The following is a 20,320-nucleotide window of genomic DNA, read 5'->3' on the forward strand; positions in this document are numbered from 1 at the left end:
TGCTTTGAGGAGAGACTCCAAAGCACCAGTTAGTGTAATAGGTAATAGGCAGATTTACAGTCTTCTGCAAATGGAGTAAATTCATGCAAACAGTTTTTATTGCCTTCCCCTTTATCCAGAATCCTTTGTGTGTGTCCCTCTGTTAGTGGCCGGACTGCTCCACCTACCTGGGGTGCCATAAGTACATATAGGACCAAGGCTGGCACTGTTCCACATAGATGAACCATTCTTTCATGAACCTGGAAGCCATCTTTGTGTTTGTACTATACCTTGGAGCTGGAAGAAGAGTTGGTCACTTTGCATTTTCTCCAGGTCCGGGGTGTGAAAGGCTGTTGAACAATGGGAATGACTTAAGTTTCCCCTCACATATTAAATTAAGCACTCCTGGTAGCGACCTGGCAAACATGAAGAACTTTAAATCTCATCAACTGGGTAATCAAGGTCACTCAGAAAAAGCCTAGCTATTTTCTGCATATCTGATGCCCAACAAGCCAGACATAAGGTATTCAAAGGAGATTGAGCAAACCTCTCCTACCTGCTCACACCCATCCTGAGAAACCCATCAGACATTCCCTCACATACCAATGTCTGCATCGAGCAATCGCCAGCAATTAAGCAATCACTCAGCCATTCTCTTGCTTCCTGAAACACATCAAACTTCAATTCTTGTCTGAGACCCTGGAGGAGCAATCAAAGTTCTTTGCCAGTTACCTCATATCGCTCAGGACCCATTTTGGTGTATAAATATTGGGCCTTGTGGCATTCATATTGTGTGTGTGTCCTAGATCCGAAAACACCCCCTGCTTGCATGTAGGGTTACTCACTTTTCCTCCCAGAAATGCTAGTTCATTTCTCCTACAGTGCTGCTTTCATTACCGTCGCTCTTCTAGATGAGTAAATATCACCCAAAACCTAATTCTATCTCCCGCCAGCTACCCTTTACTTTCCTTAGCTCTTGTATGAATTGTGCGTAGGCATTTACTTTGTGTGCTTGAAATTATTTTATAATAAACCCCCATTTATATTTGAACAATCGCTTCTTTATTGGGAGTTTTCCAACGGGGCGTATTCCTGTATACAAAGGTTTAAAATATCCATAAGTTACGTTGCCTCTCACAAAGCTCTTTCTCTGTGCTAATTCCCCCAACCAATGCGGAGACACCCTAATTTGGGTAACAATCATCTGTTGGGGTGCACTCTTTTTGGAGCCAACTCAATGCATATCTAAATGCTTCAATTAAATGTTCTGGTAGTGCCAGTATCCTGCACCATGTTGATGAATACCCCAATAATGTACAACAGGAAAAAATTTCAGACTGCAGTTCTTGTTCTTTTAACTTAAAATAATTTTAACTTTTTCTTTTGAAGAACAGTTAATACTAAACCACAAAGGCTTTCTTTTGACCTAAATAGTTCTGAGTAGTAAATTGGTCCCATATACTTGGAAGATGATTTGGCCCTCTTGTCGTTACCATTTTAAAAGTAAACTAAAATTAAATGTTTTTAAATTATTGTCATCAACATGATTAGGTGGGTTTCCCAGGTTTTTCAACATGCAAGTGTTATTCCTCCCACAAGTGTTTGCTATGGGAAACAGTGGAACTGTGAAATTTTCCTGGAGCAGTTGTAATGTGCAGCACAGTGTGTTGCTTTAAAACAAAGGAACATGGTTGCAAGTGGAGAACTTGCAGAACAAAGCTAGAAGACTGTTGTACAAATATTTTGTAATCACATGAACACATGAAGCTGCCTGCTACTGAATCAAACCCTTGGTCCGTCAAAGTCAGTATTGTCTACTCAGACCGGCAGCGGCTCTCCAGGGTCTCAAGCACAGGTCTTTCACATCACCTACTTGCCTAGTTCCTTTAATTGGAGATGCTGGGGATTGAACCTGGGACCTTCTGCATGCCAACTTCCAAGCAGATGCTCTATCACTGAGCCACGGCCCTTCCCCCAGAGTCGGAGACCAGAGCCATCCATGTGAAGCATCACTTATTAAAATAAGATTAGACAGTCACCACCATATGTATTTCCCTCTTTGTTCTACTCATTCTACACCTTACTTATTTAAATATTTATTTTTCCTCTCGGGGGCCAACCAAGGAGGCTTACAACAATAGAAACAATTTTAAAATGAGTTATGTCCTGTGCTGGTTGGGTGTCCAATGAGCCAGCTTGTCCAAGGCCACGAGCCACAGCTAAGAGGCAAGAGCCCTCATTGGCTTGCACCTCCAGTGGCAGCCACGTTTCACACCTGGAAATGGGAAGCGAAAACAAAAGCACCGCTCAGATGTTACAGCTAACAGCCACGTTCCTCCCAGTCTTCCATCCCTGCTCCAGAATCTCAGTGCTGCTCTCTGTTCCATTTTTCTAATGTGCCTCCTCTAATTGTATGTTGTTTATTAGCAATCGCATGAAGTTTTTTTTAGAAATGCTCTGCTTTTATTTGTGTTAAAAATGTGTCAGTATTCTCATATAAGGTCTCACCATTTTCTACCAATTTTCATGCAGGACAGCCCTCTTCTCCCCCACCCCCCACAAGTGCTGGTACCACCATACACACACACACACACACAAAAAAGCCCTGGAAATGTCTGTACATTGTGCTTCAGTCCAAAAGCCAGCGTGACGTAGTGGTTAAGAGCGGTGGGCTCTAATCTGGAGAACCAGATTTGATTCCCCACTCCTCCGCATGAGCAGCAGATTCTGATCTGGTGAACCGGGTTGGTTTCACCACTCCTGCACATGAAGCCTATATATATTGCATTTTTACTGTGAAAGTTTCCAAGGATGAACGATTTGACTTGGTTAAATTGAGGGAAACTAGAAGAAATCCTAGCTGAAATCTAATTTACAGTCTTAAGGCCTCTCTCATTACAAAGCCTGATGTTAACTGATGGCTTCAGATATTTTACATGACAGGATTATGGCATTCTCATGTTCAAAGAGGCTTGCAAACTGAAAGCTTTCACAGCAAACACTTTGAGGTATTAGGCTCAAGTACCACAAGGTATTCTTGTGGAGTGAAAGCAATTCTAATTTACCCTCTATATTCTAGTAAGAGCTTAGACGGTAATCATCAATCACGGCCCACGGAAACTGCAAATTGTGCACAATATATTCCATCAGTTTAGTTACTGGTACTAACAGTCCTTTTCTCTACACAAGACCCTCTGCTTTAGTAAATCTTTTTAGCTGATTATCTTGGATATCCTCAAAAGGAACAGCTGTTTGTTGAGTTGCAGAGAGAGATTTGTTGCATTTCGTTTTAATCAACAAGATTGCCTTACCTACGGTATTAATGTTTTAAAAATCAGTGTCATCTTTATTTTTATTGAAGAAGTAGGGATTATTGACTTGAAATGATAAATATTCCTTCTTTCCTTATCTCTGCTCTCCCATGTGGTTGACGGAAGAGTCTATTGTGAAGGGTCGTGCTGAGCAAGCCCGGTATCTCCACTCATGGCTTTCAGAAAAGGAGTAAAATGAGAGACGGCATGGTCCCACCACCTGATCCCTTCAGCTCAGCGCAACACATTTTAATTTGTATTTTAATAGTGGCCATGCTGACTCATAACGTGATTAGCCAAGTGACTTGTTTGTCTATGGTGGCCCCAGAGGGCATCCTTTGCCTTGTAAAACTTGAAACCTTGACAAATTCCACAACCTGGACAATGCATTGGTGCTATGAGAAAAGAGCTGCTGTGTGAGAGAGATAAACTTTATCTAATCCTTCTCAAGAGCTTGATAAGATGTTAGAAATAAAAAAAACACGTCGGAATATGAATTGCTCTTGACTGGTCTTGCGAACTGTAAGCTTTCAATGGTTACAAGTTAATTCCCAAAGCAACATATTGAAAAACTAGTTTCAGGTGGGTACTCATGTTGGCCTGCAGTTGAAGGGCAAGATTTTAGTCCAATAGCACCTTAAAAGACAAACAAGATTTCGAAGGTATAAGCTTTAGAGAGTCAAAGCTCCCTTCATCAGATTTAAAAACCGTTCTTCTAACTTGTGTCCTGCAACCATTCTAAAAAGCCCAACTTTAACTGGAGCAAATGAAAAACAAATTAAACCCACGGAGGTTGCAACATTATATTCAAGTGGAGTGGCATTAATATAGTTAACTAGGCGGCCTGTGCCAGCTGGGAAGAGGCTTATTTAAATGAAGAGGGAAAGAGGATTTCTATCAGAGAGGAGTAGAAACATGAGCTCTGCAGAAGACCTCGAATATCCTCGTACCTTAATTCAATACCAGAATGGATTTTTAATATCAAAGGTAAGTCTCACAGGTAATACCTTAACATTACTGAAACTAGGAAGAAACACTTGTAGTTCTCTGTAGCTGTGTGAGCAAAATGAGTAGAAACTTTACAAGAGATCTACAGGGGTGAACCTTTTAACCTAACAATCATAATTTTTAATTTGACATTGGAACTATGTTTGTTTAGAGAGCAGGGACTGACATTATCTTTGGGACCAACATCTGAATAATGTATCCCAACACAATGAATTTAGAATATTCCTGCCACATTGGGAATTACATTTTTTTAATGTAATTTAACTTGCAATTGTGTTCAGCTTTCTTGTTACCATCATTTATCAGAAACCTTTTTAATACTTAAACTGGAAGGAAATCATGCTTTAAATTTCCAGATTTTTTTTTAAAAAGCATCAAGCGAATATGTTACGAAGAGTTGGTTTTTATATGCCGATTTTCTCTGCCTTTTAAGGAGAATCAAACCGGTTTACAATCTCCTTCCCTTCCTCTCCCCACGACAGACACCTTGTGAAGTAGGTGAGGCTGAGAGAGTTCTAAGAGAACTGTGACTAGCCCAAGGTCATCCAGCTGGTTTCATGTGCAGGAATGGGGAAACCAACCCAGTTTACCAGGTTAGAGTCCACCGTTCATGTGGAGGAGCGGGGAATCAAACCCGGTTCTCCAGATTAGAGTCCACCGCTCTTAACCACTATACCACACTGGCTCTCAAAACAGCCATGTAGTTTTCCCACCATCTGTATTTCTTTTTTTACAGAGAACATATAGTTGCTTGGCATTTACCAGCTTGTGCTCTCCAGAAAAGAAATCTGGTCTTGGTTGATGTGTTTCCTTACACCAGTATACAGTGTGGAAAGAAAGCAGAAGGCAATATAATTCTGTTGCGATTTTTACATTCTAAAGAACTGTTCAGTAGTGCAAAATAAGGAACCTATGGGTATGCAACATTTTTTTTAAAACACCCCCGTGGTTCTTGTCTTTGCAGTGATTAAAATAGATTTTGTAAACTTATAAAGTGATTGGGAAATTATAAAGCCTGCCAGAGAAATGTTTAAAATTTCCATCAGAGATTTGACAGAATGGGAATACTCACTGAAGTGAGACAAAGGGGTTACCGCACTTTGTATTCCCAGAGATGTATTAAGAGTTTGAAAATGTTGTAAAAAACATCGCTTTAAAAGTTTTTTTGGATACCACGGCTTATAAATGGTTGGAAGACGTCTTCACTGCTAAAGGAGCCAAACAAAGTGTGAACTGTATTTTTTATAACGTTTTCAAACTCTTAATACATAGCTGGGAATACAAGTGTGGTAACAGCCAAAGTTAACCTTCATAATGTCTCCATTTCGAACTTCAATGCTGCCATATCCACCCCATTGTACCTTTCATTCCTTCTCTTCTTTGGTTTTTAGGTTATGTTTGCAGCCTGTGAGTTGGGAGTTTTTGACTTCTTAAGCAAGTCGGAAGAGACCTTGTCCTCAAAGGCTATTGCTGAAGAGCTGGGTGCCAGTCTTCAAGGGATGGAGAGACTGCTTGATGCATGCGTGGGTTTGAAGCTTCTAACCGTAGAGGTCAAAAAGGGAGGAGGTATGTCTGGATGGAATCAGTATGACCAACCACTTTCTATCTTGGTCTCTGTACACAGACTGAAGGGGGAGATGTCTGCTAGTTTCTTCAGGAAATTGAAGGTGGTCTGGAAGAAGAATTGCTGACCTTGGTGCATACACTCATCCTGCTGTTATCTTTTGATAAGCAAGATTGACAGGTTTCTGTGTTGTTTCTCAAACTTGTATGTATATGGTGGGAAATGATGGCTCTTCCAACCTACTTCTAGCTCTCTAAAAAAATATCTGTCTCCATCCTGGGTACAACAAACACCTTTGGGTTCATGCAAGGGCAGATGCTTGTGTGTGCATGCATCAGTGTTCTGTCCCCCCACCCACAAGTAGAATTTCTTTGTGTTGCCTCAAATTCTTTTAAATTGCTAACTTTAAAAAAAATGAATGCAAGGGGGACTGCTTTGGGGGCGCTGTTTGCAAGGAACTTGACACATGGCCCTCTGGATCATGGTGCATACTCTTTTAGGCTTCTGTTAGGACCATTGGACTATGTAGTTCTGACCATTTTACTTTTATCATGGAGGTATAGGCTTGATTAGATTTTTCAGACATACAGTGGTGCCTATAATGGGCAAAATGTTCTGAACAAGTGAGTTGTTCAGGGGACCAGCTGATTTATTTATTTACTTATTTTTATATCCTTCTCCTCCCCCACTACAGTGGGGCTCGGGGCTAGTAACCACAAGTCAAATATACATTTAAAAACATATACAGTTAAAACAGATCAAAATCCATAAAATAATACAAATAATAAGATGGCACCCTAAGCTCCCAGTAGAGCTGACTCCCAAGAATAACCGACCCTCTTCAAAGTAAGAGAGCCAGTGTGGTGTAGTGGTTAAGAGTGGTGGTTTGGAGCGGTGGAGTCTGATCCGGAGAACCGGGTTTGATTCCCCACTCCTCCACATGAGTGTGGGAGGCTAATCTGGTGAACTGGATTAGTTTCCCCACTCCTACACACAAAGCCAGTTGGGTGACTTTGGGCAAGTTACAGTTCTATTAAGAGCTCTCTCAGCCCCACCTACCTCACTGGGTGTCTGTTGTGGGGAGGGGAAGGGAAGGTGATTGTAAGCCGGTTTGAGTCTCCCTTAAGTGGTAGAGAAAGTCAGCATATAAAAACCAACTCTTCTTCTTCTAAGTGGGGAGTGGGACTGAGGCGAGCATATAGAAGGAACATTGCCACTCCAATGCCTGTAAAAAGGACCCATCTATCATAGGATTTACAATTTTAAAAATGATTTATAGTAGGTTGAAGTAAGTACAATGCATCTTCCTTCTTCACTTTGCATGCTGTCTTCATCCTCCTTGTTTTTGGTAATGGTTCCATCAAGCATCTTATGGTGGATTCTTTATGTGTCCCCTGTGTAATCGCTGTTTTCAAAGAGATTCAGAATGGATTTGCTTTCCCTCACAACCCAATGTGACCAGAAAACATAAGAACAAAGGAGTCATAGACATTGATTCTACTCACTGTGAAGGCAACAGTAACAAAAAAAATCTTGTTACTCAAGTATATTGATTCTACTTCTTTCCTTTTTAGTGTTTTATGGAAACACAGAAATATCCCGTCTCTACCTCACAAAATCAAGCCCAAAGTCTCAGTATCATAATTTGATATACTACTCCAAAACCATCTATCCGTGCTGGCATTACTTAACAGATGCTGTAAGGTAAGGAGGGGGAAGAGGAGAAGAGTGTTCATGATGCCAACAGAAAAATCATGAATCTTCACTGCTCTTGTAATGAACCACAGCACTCCTTTTATAGGGAACGGTGTCATGAGTGAAATTAGGAAAAATGAAGATGTCGACTGTTAATTATGAGAGAAGTATACCGATATGCTTACGCTTTGTGTATGATCACAATGGTGTTGCTATACTAATGCTTCTTTTGCCTGTTTAATGTGACACATCTTGTCATTTGCCAGTGTTTCAAAGAACGAAATGACTGCAGCCATGAGAAAACCACTTTATTAGGTTACACCTATTTGATAGTCTCAAAGGGGATGTACAGTGATCACAACGCTATTTGCACAGCAGGATCTCAGGAGGGTGGCTTCATGATGCCCACTGCTTCTGCTTCTTGTGATGGAAGAACGAAAATCAGGCTAAAGTGTTCAGCCAATGTGAAAAACAATATGGTTCTAATTCTCTTTTATAGTGTGATTGCTTTTTTACTGTTAAGGCAACTACCAACAAGGGAAATAATGACAACTAGATATAACCCTTCTTAGAAGTAATTTTGAAGAAGCTTCATTTGAAATGAATGTATTTCTTTAGTTAGTTATACCGTGTTCGAAGACCCAAAGCAGTCTACAACATCATTTTCCCCACCTCCATTTCATTCTCAAAAACCACCCTGCGGGGTAGTTTAGGCTGAGATTGTGTGACCGGCTCAAGGACACTCAGTGAGTTTCTATGGCAGAGTAGGGATTCAAACTTGCATCTCCCAGATCATGGTCAGGCTCTACCCTGACTATCACAGGGCCTCTAATAGGAGCCGCACAAAAATACTTCCCAAGTCTATACACACATTTAAAAATTCCTGTTGTCTGTTTTTGAAGATCTTGTTTAAAACAAATAAAATTGATTGGTTGGTATCCTGTTAAGACAGGATGAAAGCTTCGATGAAAAGCTGCAGCAATTGTTTTATGTTGACGCAACCTTTAGATGTTGATCAATGTATATTCCAAGCATAAGAGGGATAAAGGCATACACGCATGGAGCTCCACTAAAAAGTAGTAATCATGTATATCTCTGCCCCTTTTTTTCTAGTCTAAGACCCAATTATTATGAATTTTCCTGGCCCAGCAAAGAGGACTACCCAACTCTTATTAGCTGATAAGTGCCCCAACTCGACTGAAGCAGTCGCCGAATATTTGGCAAAATTTTTAACTATGGATCTTTGCGTTGACAAGCAATAGCTTTGCCAATTGTATGTGTTACTTTGGTGTTTACAATTAATTTAACTACTGTATTATACTGAACTCGATAAGTACTGTATTACCCTAATCTGCTTCTTTTATGACATTAAAGGTTTTGATATTGATATTGATCATGTATATCAGCTGTTTGATGGGTGTGGGTAGGTAGAAGAGAGAACTAAAGGCAACCCCACTAATCCTTTCAAATATTTAATTGATTGGATCGACACTTTCATTGCTAAACATTATGAAGAATGAATATATATTTATATATGAAAGTAAAATCAGTTAATTAATGAAAAACTGTTGATTCCACATGAAATATAGATACATACCACAAAAATCTTGGGAAGGGGTGGATTCACAAAAGGCTGTACATGCAATATACCTGCAGAGCCTCTTTGGCAACACTGTCTTAATTTTTTTTTTAATTTTTAATTTTCTTCATTTATACACTGTCTTTTCCCCCAATGGGGACCCAAAGCGGCTTAGGTCTTTCTCTTCGCCTCCATGCTATCCTCACAACAACCCTGTGAGGTAAGTTGGGTTGAGAGAGTATGACTCTCTCCTGTTGCTCCTGTAATGAGGGCGGATACCAAACAGTTTAGCTGTTATGTCTAATGTAAGATTATTCTGAGAAGGAAATATAGCAAATATAAATAACTGGCACTTGAAAAATTACACTGGTATCATAATGTAAGAAGAGGGTTTTGGGGAGCTATAGTAAGAGATAAAATGTATAACAAAACTGAGCTTTCGAAAGTTCCCAAAAATGATATTGTTAGGGCTCTTCCCAAGTAGTGCTCCACTAACATACAGGCCAATGCTAACAGATATTCACAGCCGTGAAAATTATTATAGCAAGACAATGGGAAAGAAAAAAAGTATTTAAATTTTAAAGAATGGATTAATAAGTCATGGCAAATTGTCTAAGTTAATAGAATTGGTGAGGATGAGAGATTGCAGAACCCCACGCTCTGATGAATGCTGAAAACCTTTTTAAAAATCCTGGCTAAGTGAACTGAAGTTAAATTATTATATTTATATCTGTGCTGTTTTATGTCAAGAAAAATAAAGCAAAAGGTCTAAAAAGCTTGATATAGTTTGTATTATTTAGACGCTTAAATTTTGTTATATGCATAAGTTTTCTTTTGTTATTTATATCTTTACTTCCTTTAAAAATGTAGCAGTGGTGATTGATTTTGGGGAAATATACTATTAATGTACTACAATGTAAAATATGATAAAGTTTAACATTTCAAAAAGAGAACGTTTAGGCTGCCAGATACCTGTCAAAATATTTTTTTTTCGTTTAAGAGAAGGAAAAAACCAATCTGAGAGAGCATTTGGTGTTTCGTCAAATGATATCTTTGAAGCACTTTACAGGTAAGGCTGCTGTGTAACAAGGTGGTGGGTTGGCTTCTCTGGTTATGCAAGAGGAAAGTGTTGATGGTGGTGGATCTTTCCCACATTCAGCTTCCCACAGAACCTCTCCGAAGCCCTCCAAAACCAGGACTTAAATTCCAATTTAATTCAATTAAGTAACCATATAGGCAAAGGTCCCCTGTGTAACCACCGGGTCATTCCTGACCCATGGGTGACGTCACATCCCGACGTTTACTAGGCAGACTATGTTTACGGAGTGGTATGCCAGTGCCTTCCCCAGTCATCTTCCCTTTACCCCCAGCAAGTTGGGTCCTCATTTTACCAACCTTGGAAGGATGGAAGGCTGAGTCAACCTTGAGCCGACAACCTGAAACCAACTTCCGTCGGGATCGAACTCAGGTCGTGAGCAGAGCTTGGACTGCAGTACTGCAGCTTACCACTCTGCGCCACGGGGCTCCTAAGTAACCATATTGTTCTTATATTTAGGTTCTTGACATTGACAATAGACTCTTGATGCCCCCATACTGTTAATTTATGCCTTCCCACTGTAACACTTTTGATTTGTAGGCTTGGTATCACACTATGCCTTCCTTTCAGGGATAGGCTAGCCAGAGAAAGGGAAATTGTTTGCTTGTATATGCTGACCTATAAAAAGACATCCCTGAAAATTGGAGGCAAAGCTATAATTGTGTGTCCCCCCTCCCCAAATAGACAGCCTCTGTTATACTATCTGTGTGTGTGTGTTACAACCAGTAATGGAGGTGGGAGAGACATAGGGTTGCCAGCTCTGGGTTGGGAAATACCTGGAGATTTTTGGGGTAGAGCCTGAGGAGGGCGGGGTTTGGGGAAGGGAGGGACTTCAATGGCATAGAGTCCAATTGCCAGAGCAGCCATTCTCTCCAGGCGAACTGATCTCTATCGGCTGGAGATCAGTTGTAATAGGAGGAGATCTCCAGCTACTACCTGGAGGACGGCAATCCTAGGGAGACACCAGGGCCAAACAGAAGAGATTCTAGATAGTGAAGATGAGGTTGCTTGATGTCATTGTGTGTGTCAAGTGCCGTCAAGTCGCAGCCGACTTATGGCAACCCCTTTTGGGGTTTCCATGGCAAGAGACTAACAGAGGTGGTTTGCCAGTGCCTTCCTCTGCACAGCAACCCTGTTATTCCTTGGTGGTCTCCCATCCAAATACTAACCAGGGCTGACCCTGCTTAGCTTCTGAGATCTGACGAGATCAGGCTAGCCTGGGCATTACTGTTCCTTTAAAAGCAACTCTGTGAGGAGCGGGAGAACATTTGGGGGATAAACTCCCTGCCTTCCAGCATGTCATAGATGAAAGCAAGGGCCACCTATTCATGGTTGGGATATGACAGGGGGACAATTTGGCAGCAGAGGTAACTTCTCCTTAGCAATGATTCTCAAGTGTTCTCTCACTGCTGCTGCGATTGCTGATTCAGTACTGAGGCAATGGGGCTTCCACCTGGCCCATTGCCCTGCATTTTCCCTGCCCCATACCCCCCACATCTAATTGTCAATTGGTAATTGACAATTAAAAAAAAAACCTAAGGAAAAGCCTCTCCCTGGTGGTGTGGGGGGGGGGAGAGGAAATGGCACCTGCAAGCAAGAAGAATGGGGGTGGGACATGGAAACAGCTGCACTTCCCACCACTGCAACATCCACCCTAGCATTGCTGCGCTCTTCCCCCAAATATTCTAGTAAAGCAGATTTAAGAAAGACTGCTGGAAAGCCAGAAATCCTGCTAAAGCACCATGTTGCTGTGTGGGGACCCCCCCCCCCCCACACACACAACCCATCAGATCCTGAGCCAGACAAATCACTTGGGGCTTTTCTGCATTCTCATTTTCCTCACTTGTAAGTCCCTCTTTTTTACAGGGAGATCTGCCAGATATAAACTGATGTAATATCTAATTGACACTATGCATATGCAGAACAGAACACACACACACCCCAAGAAGCAGGAACATACAAGCGAAGAAAATGAGAATTAGGAAAAACCCATGGCGTGGAAGTGATGATAGTTACCACATGTAATGAAAGGGCCTATATACAATCCAGATCAGATGTGCTGGAAGGAGCAAATGAGGTCTAAAACTGCACGAAGACAGGTGTTTCCAGTTGACAAATGATTGTGTGTGTGTGCAAAGTGCTGTCAAGTCGCAGCCGACTTATGGCAACCCTTTATGGGGTTTTCATGGCAAGAGACTCAAAGAGGTGGTTTTGCCAGTGCCTTCCTCTGCATAGCAACCCCGGTATTCCTTGGTGGTCTCCCATCCAGGCTGACCCTGCTTAGCTTCCAAGATCTGACGAGATCAGGCTGTACCATGCTGCCTTCCCTCCCTGACAAATTATTAGTACATGTCAAACTAGGGCTGCCAACTCTGACTTGGGAAAATATTGGAAGATTTGGGAGTGGTGTCTGGTAAGGGTGTAGTTTGGAGAGAGGGAGCTCAGTGGAGAGGTGATGCCATAAAGTCTGCCTTCCAAAGCTGCCCTTTCCTCCAGTGGAGCTGATCTCTCTAGTCTGGAGATCAGTTGTAATTCCAGGAGAACGCCAGGCACTACCTGGAGGCTGGTAGACCTACGTCTAATTCATTTATTGAATTAATTCAGGATTGAAACAAAAGGTAAAATACCTAATCCCCTCTAAAAGTCTGTTGTGCTCATTACACATATACAAAGTTTAGGATTACGATTAACTGTGTGTCTTTACCTAATGTTAGACCTTGTGACTGTATGCCATAAATTTATTGCAAATATAACTTGGAATGTGTAGATCAGAGGAAGAAATGATAAAATTCATGTCTGGCTTGAATGCAATTTGGAGCATTTGTGGCAAAGATGTGATAGCAGCATTTGATCTTGCTCCGTTCACTATGATTTACGATCTTGGCGGTAAGTTCTTTCAGAATTTTTAGTTACCTTCATTTCTTAGATATGGAGAGATTTGCTGTGAACCTGACTCCACATACTTAGGTTCTAGATTGCAAGTTTCCTTTCCTTGCTCTCTGCCCCCACCCCACCAGGTCAAGAATGCAATTTAAGTATTTTCCCAGCCAAGTAGAAGCTCCTTAACCATGTATCATAGAATCTAATTGTAAAAATGTACTTATTTCTTTGGACATAATTGTATCAATTAATATGCAGCGTTTGTCTTTTGCTGAGTTAAAAAAAAAATTAACTTATTGAATAAATGTAGTTGGGGTTGGTCTTGTTCCAGAAGTGTATCTACTGATTGTAACCTTTAGGCAAGGCACTTACAGAATCAATCATAATATCATAGAATTGGGTGAGGCCATACAGGCCTTCTAGTCCAACCCCCCTGCACAATGCAAGATCAGCCTTGAACATCACTGACAAATGTTCATCCAGCCGCTGCTTGAAAACTGCCAGTGAGGGGGAGCTCACCACCTCCCTAGGCAGCCAATTGCACTGATGAACTACTGTTCCTAATGTCCAGCCAATACCTTTCTGTCTGTAATTTTATACCCATTATTGCAAGTCCTATACTCTGCTGCTAGGGTTGCCAACCTCCGGTTACTTGCTGGAGATCTCCCGCTATTACAACTGATCTCCAGCCGAAAGAGATCAGTTCACCTGGAGAAAATGGCTGCTTTGGCAATTGAACTCTATGGCATTGAAGTCCCTGCCCTCCCCAAACCCCACCCTCCTCAGGCTCTACCCCAAAAATCTCCAGGTATTTCCCAACCCAGAGCTGGCAACCCTATCTGCTGCCAACAGGAACAGATCCCTGCCCTTCTTTGGGTGAAAACGCATGGTCGCTTTATCCTCCTTTAATCCCTGTTTCAGCCAGGATTCAGCCAGGATTGAATGCATGCGTTTCGCCTAATGTGCGTTCGATCCTGGCTAAAACAGGGATTAAAGGAGGATAAAATGACCATGCGTTTTTGCCCTATGACAGCCTTTCAAATACTTAAAGATAGCAATCATGTCCTTCCCTTTTCCAAACTAAACATTCACAAGCCCCTCAGCCTTTCCTCATAGGGCTTGGTCTCCAGGCCCCTGATCATCCTCATCACTTTCCTCTGCACCTGCTCCATTCTGTCCAGTGAGGCCTCCAGAACTGCACACAGTACTCCAGGTGCGGCCTGACCAATGTGGTATACATCGGGACTATGACATCTTGCGATTTTGATGTTACGCCCCTGTTGATATTACCTAAGACCGCATTAGCCTTTTTTGCTGCTGCATCACGCTGATTGCTTATATTCAGTTTACAGTCCACCTTACCCATACATCTTGTTCACTCAGTATCTCACCTATTAAAACTTCAGGATATGATACTCTCATAAAGGGCAAGCAGATTTTAAAGATCCCTTAACCCCTTGTTCTAAAGCAGTGTTTCTCACCATGTTGGCCATGTGTCTCTGGTGCCCACTTCCTTTCCCAAATAATCTCTTCCCCAAAGCAAAGAGCTTATCTTGCTTTTCCCTTCTTCATTGGAGCAGGAGGTGCTTCAGAAGACCCTTGGGGGGAATTATCTTTGTGTCTTCATAAAGTACACATTCAGAAATCGCTATCTCCATCACAGGAAGATCCTTGGGTTGGAACCTCCCAACATTTTGTGACTGGCCTTCTAGTCTCATGGTATTCATGTTGCAGTTTGTTGTACACCACCACCCCCAGCAGACATTTTATGGTCACACCCAATATGCACTATTAAAATCTAAAAAGTACCCACAGCGTCAACAAGTTTGGGTACTCCTGCTCTAATGTGTCAAGTGCACATCTGAGAGTTCCCTGGTAGACTGGGACATTCTGAGTGTCTAGACAATGGATCCATGCATGAGCGTGTTTCTTCATATTTCTGGCAAAATATTTAAAGAAGAAATTTATCTCCCCTGCACCAATTCCACAAATGTTTGGTAGTGGCGTATCTTGCCACATGAGTTCTCCGTTGGCCATTTCATCGGTCACATGAAAAAGGAAAGCACAAGTTCTTCATGCACTCTGCTGATATGAGTTGGTTCATCCAAATCCCAAAGGAGCTTTACAACAGAACACATTGCTCTGCGGTATGGTGTTTGAATGTCTGGATTTAATTTTTACTCTTCTTTGAAAAGGTGGGGCTGGTGCCTTGGCTCAGGAGTGTGTTTCGTTGTATCCCAATTGCACAGTCACCATTTTTGACCTACCTAAAGTGGTTCGAACAGCAAAGAAGCATTTTGTGTCATCAGAGGAAAGCCGGATCAATTTTCATGAAGGTAAACCTGGGGTACAATAATAAAAACTGAATAAAATGAAGATTGTGTCGGAGTAGACATGCTTAGCGTTGCTCTCTTGGTTTCTTCTGGGGTCATGTTCACATAGGCTTACCAGGTCCTGTCAGTCCATGGGCGGGAGGTTTTCTGGAGCGCAAGGTGCGCGCACACAACACGCCTATGTCACTCTATGGAAAACATAGAGTTTTGGCCAAAGTTGCTAGAGCAATGTAGGCGAGTCATGCGCGCACATGGAGCCTGCTGGCCCTCAGCTGGTCGGTGGGCAGCCCTGTGGATTGGCGGGATTTTACCCGCCACCACCGGGCACTTGGCAACCCTATGTTCACATAGGGTTTTTTCAGGGGCGGGCCTATAGTTGGGGTAGAAGAGGGATACAAGACAGCTTTGCTCCCCCTGTGCATTGCTTTCCCCTTCTGTAGAAAGTAGTTCCAACTATACCCTGTAATTTCTTACTCAGAATTTTTCCTCAGATGATTGGAAATATTTGATACACTTCTTTGAAGGCTTAAATATTTGTTGAAGTCAAAACTGAAGAAAAAGTGCATCCACTTCTGATGGCAACTGCAGATGCTATGTCATGTTCGTCATTATGCCTGAATAGAGATCATGGCCTGCATCAAAAAAAGGCGCATGCATGCCCACCTAGAACTCTGACTTTTTGCTGCAGGCAATTCTCACTGCTCAAGAAGCAGGCCCACAGACATGGCTTGTCTCTTTGGCACTGGAAGTGGCCGTTGCAAAATGAGTAAACCTTTGTATGCACGGTTCTTTCTGTTGCTTTTTTTGGGTCCTCTTCAAGCCCTGTCTTGGAAGCTTAAGAGTAAATAGAATAAGAAATGCCTAAACTTTGAATCTTTCTGCGAAAAATGAATCACAAGAAAGGCAGCCTATGTAGGGCCTGAAACGGAAAGAAGTTGTGGTTTCCTTTTTGTGAAAAGCAACCGTTCCTTTCTTCACAGATTCTAGCGCCTGGCAAACAAAATACTTGTGGCTTAGACCCTGCAGTTGTTCATCCTCCAGCAGCCAGGAAAAAAACTGGCACTTTTAATAACTGTACTAGCATGAAAGCAAACACCAGTGAATCTCTTTTGTTCTTAGCTTGTTTGGTTTCATTTCATACTTTCTTGTTCTGCTTAATTAGAAATCCCCCCCCCTTTTTTTTTGGGACAGGGGATTTTTTTAAAGACTCAGTTCCTGAAGCTGACCTGTATATTTTAGCAAGGATCCTCCATGACTGGACAGATGAGAAATGTGTACAGCTTCTCACCAAAGTGCAAAAGGCTTGCAAAATGGGTAGGTATTTGTATGCAATGGGCAAAAGCCGGACTAACTCATTGAAAAGGAGGGAAAGGCATAAGCGGGGGGCTACTTCTTCCTTATATCTGCTTCAGCAGTCAGTTGTCTCCAGGGTTTGAGATGAATTACAGCAGGGCTATTTAACCACTGAAGAAGTAAGATAAGCCGAGGAGACAAACAGTGGATAAACAGGATGACACCAGGACGAACGCCACTGGGTGTTATCCCCCACCACATGGGAAGAGGCAGACAACCTGCCCTGCCGCCAGGGCCTGCCCATGAAGCCTCTCCCAAAACCCCTTAACTAGGGTTCCCAAACCAGGGAAGCGACCCCATTCCTATGGCGCTTCCCCCCAACGTGACACATCCCCATGCCGAACCGCCAACAAGCTGCAGCCAGATCGCCCTCACATCCAACTCCCCAAATTACCTTTTTTGATTGATGGGACAATCAGGAAGGCCTCTTAATTCCTGGGCAGGAAGAGACAGGAGAAGACAGTCCTTCAGATACTCTGGTGCCAAGCCATATAGGGCTTTACAGTTCAAAACCGACGCTGGTTTTTCCTAGCAGCTTATTTCTAGCAGTTTAGTGGCAACTTAACAAAATCCAGCGCTAGAAGCTGTTGATGGTTCGGCCCACACAGAATGTCTCTATGCACTTTTCCTTTATTAGGCAGGGTTTCACAATACTAAAACAGCAGTGATGAGCAGCTGTCCCCTGCACGCGGTGATGCTAATTTCCCAGGGTGCTTTTAAACTGTCAGCACTGGAGGCTTTGCATCTGGTCCTATGCTCAGCTGAGATCATGAAAGAGACTGTAGCATTCAGGCAGCTTTTTCACTAAATCTTACCGAATTCCTCTCCTCACTATAGGAAGAAAATGATAGTCTCTGCTGATGTATTATGTATAGGAGGGGGGGAGGTAGTTGTTAATTTCCTGCATTGGCCAGGGGGTTGGACTAGATGACCCTGGGGGTCCCTTCCAACTCTATGATCCTATTCTATGATTCTAAGTCCCATGATCCCCAGCATAGCCTCTTTAGTGGTCAAAAGGGGTCATCTCCTCCCTTTTCACTAGAAGGAAAGCTGGTTGTATCCAACCTATAATATGGGGGGGGGGAGGGGGAGGAATTAACCCAGCCAAACCCAAAGTTAGTTAGGCCACTTAGGCTGTGACTGGTTGATGAGCATCAATGATGGCTGAATGGGGCTTTGAACCAGGCTGTCTGGACTTCGCCTAGTACTAGGGTTGCCAGCTCCAGATTGGGAAATACCTGGAGATTTTGGGGATGGAGCTTGAGGAGGGTGGGTTTGGGGAGGGGAGGGGACTTCAGTGCGGTATAATGCAATAAAATCCAATTGCCAAAGCAGACATTTGCTCCCGGGGAGCTGATCCCTGTCGCCTGGAGATCAGTTGTAACAGCAGGAAATCTCCAGCTACCATCTGGAGGTTAGGCTGGAGCAAAAAAGGCACATTTACTATAAAAGTCAAGCTGAGAGAAAGTATAGTAAGGGCTCTATAAATGACATACAAACTCTTATTCTATAAGCCAGTGAATTTAGTGACAAAAGTGAAAAAATTAAAAAATTACAAAAGTGAAAACGCAAAGCATCCGGACGGCGTTCCTCTCCACCTATCGTCCGTCATCTTTCTCCCGGTTCCTGAGGGAACAATAAGCATATGAACAGTACAAAATTCTAAGAGACTAATAAGTCATTGAATGAGATAAGCCAATATATATATATATATATATATATATATATATATATATATATATATATATATATATATATATATATATATATATATATATATATATATATATTTGTATTTTTGTATTGTATTGTATTGCCTCACATGTACTCATAGTTATTTTCATAAGTTTCCTTTATTAGATTGTATGTAATTTTTTCACTTTTGTCACTAAATTCACTGGCTTATAGAATAAGAGTTTGTATGTCATTTATAGAGCCCTTACTATACTTTCTCTCACCATCTGGAGGTTGGCAACCCTATCTAGGACTCTAACAACTGCAACATTGGACTGATTTTTTTAAATTCTGGCTTTATGAATCGTGTGTCCCAACTAGGTGGTGGAGTGTTACTGGTCGAAACGCTCCTGAGCGAAGACAGAAGCGGGCCCCTCGAAAGTCAGCTCTATTCCCTCAATATGCTTGTTCAGACTGAAGGAAAAGAACGGACTTCAACAGAATACAGCGCCCTCCTTGCAGCAGCTGGTTTCAAGGAGATTGAAATCAAGAAAACTGGAAAACTCTATGATGCCATGTTAGGAAGAAAATGATAGTCTCTGCCGATGTATTATGTACATGTGCTAATGAAGTCAGAACAGTAACGGTTGATTCAACGGAGGTAATCTGCCTATTCACTGTTCAGGACAGCAGTGTAATAAGTTAGATGATGATTTAGTTACAGTCGATACTAAAACCTATTTGGCCTTTTCTATTTAAATGCTCCCCCTAAGCATGTCTTACAAGTCCACGTAGCAGGTGTTTTTGTAGGTGACTTGCCTATTTGTAAGCTTGGGCCGCTATATTATGTTGGACTATTATTAAACATTGTAAAATGTCAAGGGCAAGAGATCAGTCACGGAATGATGAAAAACGGTTCAGCTGAAGCGAAAGAAAGACCAACTTACATGCCTTAAATGGCAGAGGATGAGAGAGAGACTGGGGAGCTAGGGCCAGAGATAAGGCAAGACAGGGCTAATGCAGGAATTGCTGTTCTCGTGGGGAAAATATCACCCATTTATTGTGAATAAAATTACATGGTTTTTCTCATTTTGATAAAATACATCGTTGTACATGCTTACGGTGCCCCTCTTTATGCAGCTTGGATTGGCAAACCCAGTTGAGCAGTTGTCTGCAGTGTATGGTAAAAGTAGTTGAACTGCCTCAAACCAAAGTTACCATCAGTGCAATCCTAAGGAGAGTTATTCTTTTTAGGAATGCACTGTATATCTTCTCCATGATTTCTTTGTATCTTATTCACGTATAGAGATGGGATTTCACCTATTTCTGGACTATCATTCACTCTTAAAAACCATCACAGTGCTTTGAAATGGAAGGAATACATTTTAAAAGGAGCTGGAACACAAGGGGAAAAAAATCCTTTGGAGATGATCTCCTGCTTTTTTCCAGACTAACCCTTTCCTGTAGTGAAATATTGTAAACTCATTTTCAAATGGCTGTTTGGTAATAAAAGTAAGATGTTAATGAACATTCTGCCTCCAGATAAATTTATAGACACATACCATGAACCTAATCGAAACCAAAAACACTTCCAGAAAATTGATGTATATCACGGTCAGGAATTTGAGATAATTGTATTGGGAGTATAAATAAAGCTCTGTTCTTTCAGGAAAAATGATCACATTTACCATTAGGTGGTGCCAGTGTTCTGCCGGTAGATTCCTAATTCTGGCATTTGTATGTTACTTCTCTTCCATTGGTGTTCCAGGAATTCAGCAACTGAGGTCAAGCTATTGAAACCCAAGGCAATTTCAGCATTCATATTGTGATTCATATCAGGGTGCCCTT

At 41.9% G+C, this 20,320-nt stretch overlaps 1 protein-coding gene across 1 annotated transcript; it reads left to right on the forward strand.

Annotated features, from left to right (window-relative positions):
• The first annotated feature begins 4,163 nt into the window (after nucleotides 1–4,163).
• On the forward strand, nucleotides 4,164–19,065 carry ASMT (acetylserotonin O-methyltransferase). Its single transcript, XM_056862028.1, has 8 exons — nucleotides 4,164–4,277; nucleotides 5,690–5,864; nucleotides 7,437–7,566; nucleotides 10,137–10,205; nucleotides 13,000–13,118; nucleotides 15,308–15,448; nucleotides 16,637–16,759; nucleotides 18,854–19,065. Exons 1-8 carry the CDS (start codon nucleotides 4,164–4,166, stop codon nucleotides 19,063–19,065), a joined length of 1,083 nt encoding a protein of 360 aa, XP_056718006.1.
• The last annotated feature ends 1,255 nt before the right edge of the window (nucleotides 19,066–20,320 follow it).

Source organism: Euleptes europaea, chromosome 16 (genome assembly GCF_029931775.1).
Source record: "Euleptes europaea isolate rEulEur1 chromosome 16, rEulEur1.hap1, whole genome shotgun sequence".
NCBI classification, from domain to species: domain Eukaryota; kingdom Metazoa; phylum Chordata; class Lepidosauria; order Squamata; family Sphaerodactylidae; genus Euleptes; species Euleptes europaea.

Bases quoted from the DNA above. Each gene is read 5' to 3' on its own strand.
- ASMT (XM_056862028.1), top strand. From the start codon at position 4,164: ATGAAGAGGGAAAGAGGATTTCTATCAGAGAGGAGTAGAAACATGAGC. The intron at 4,278-5,689 runs GTAAGTCTCACA...TTTGGTTTTTAG, and splicing joins ATGGATTTTTAATATCAAAG to GTTATGTTTGCAGCCTGTGA. The intron at 7,567-10,136 runs GTAAGGAGGGGG...TTTTCGTTTAAG, and splicing joins TACTTAACAGATGCTGTAAG to AGAAGGAAAAAACCAATCTG.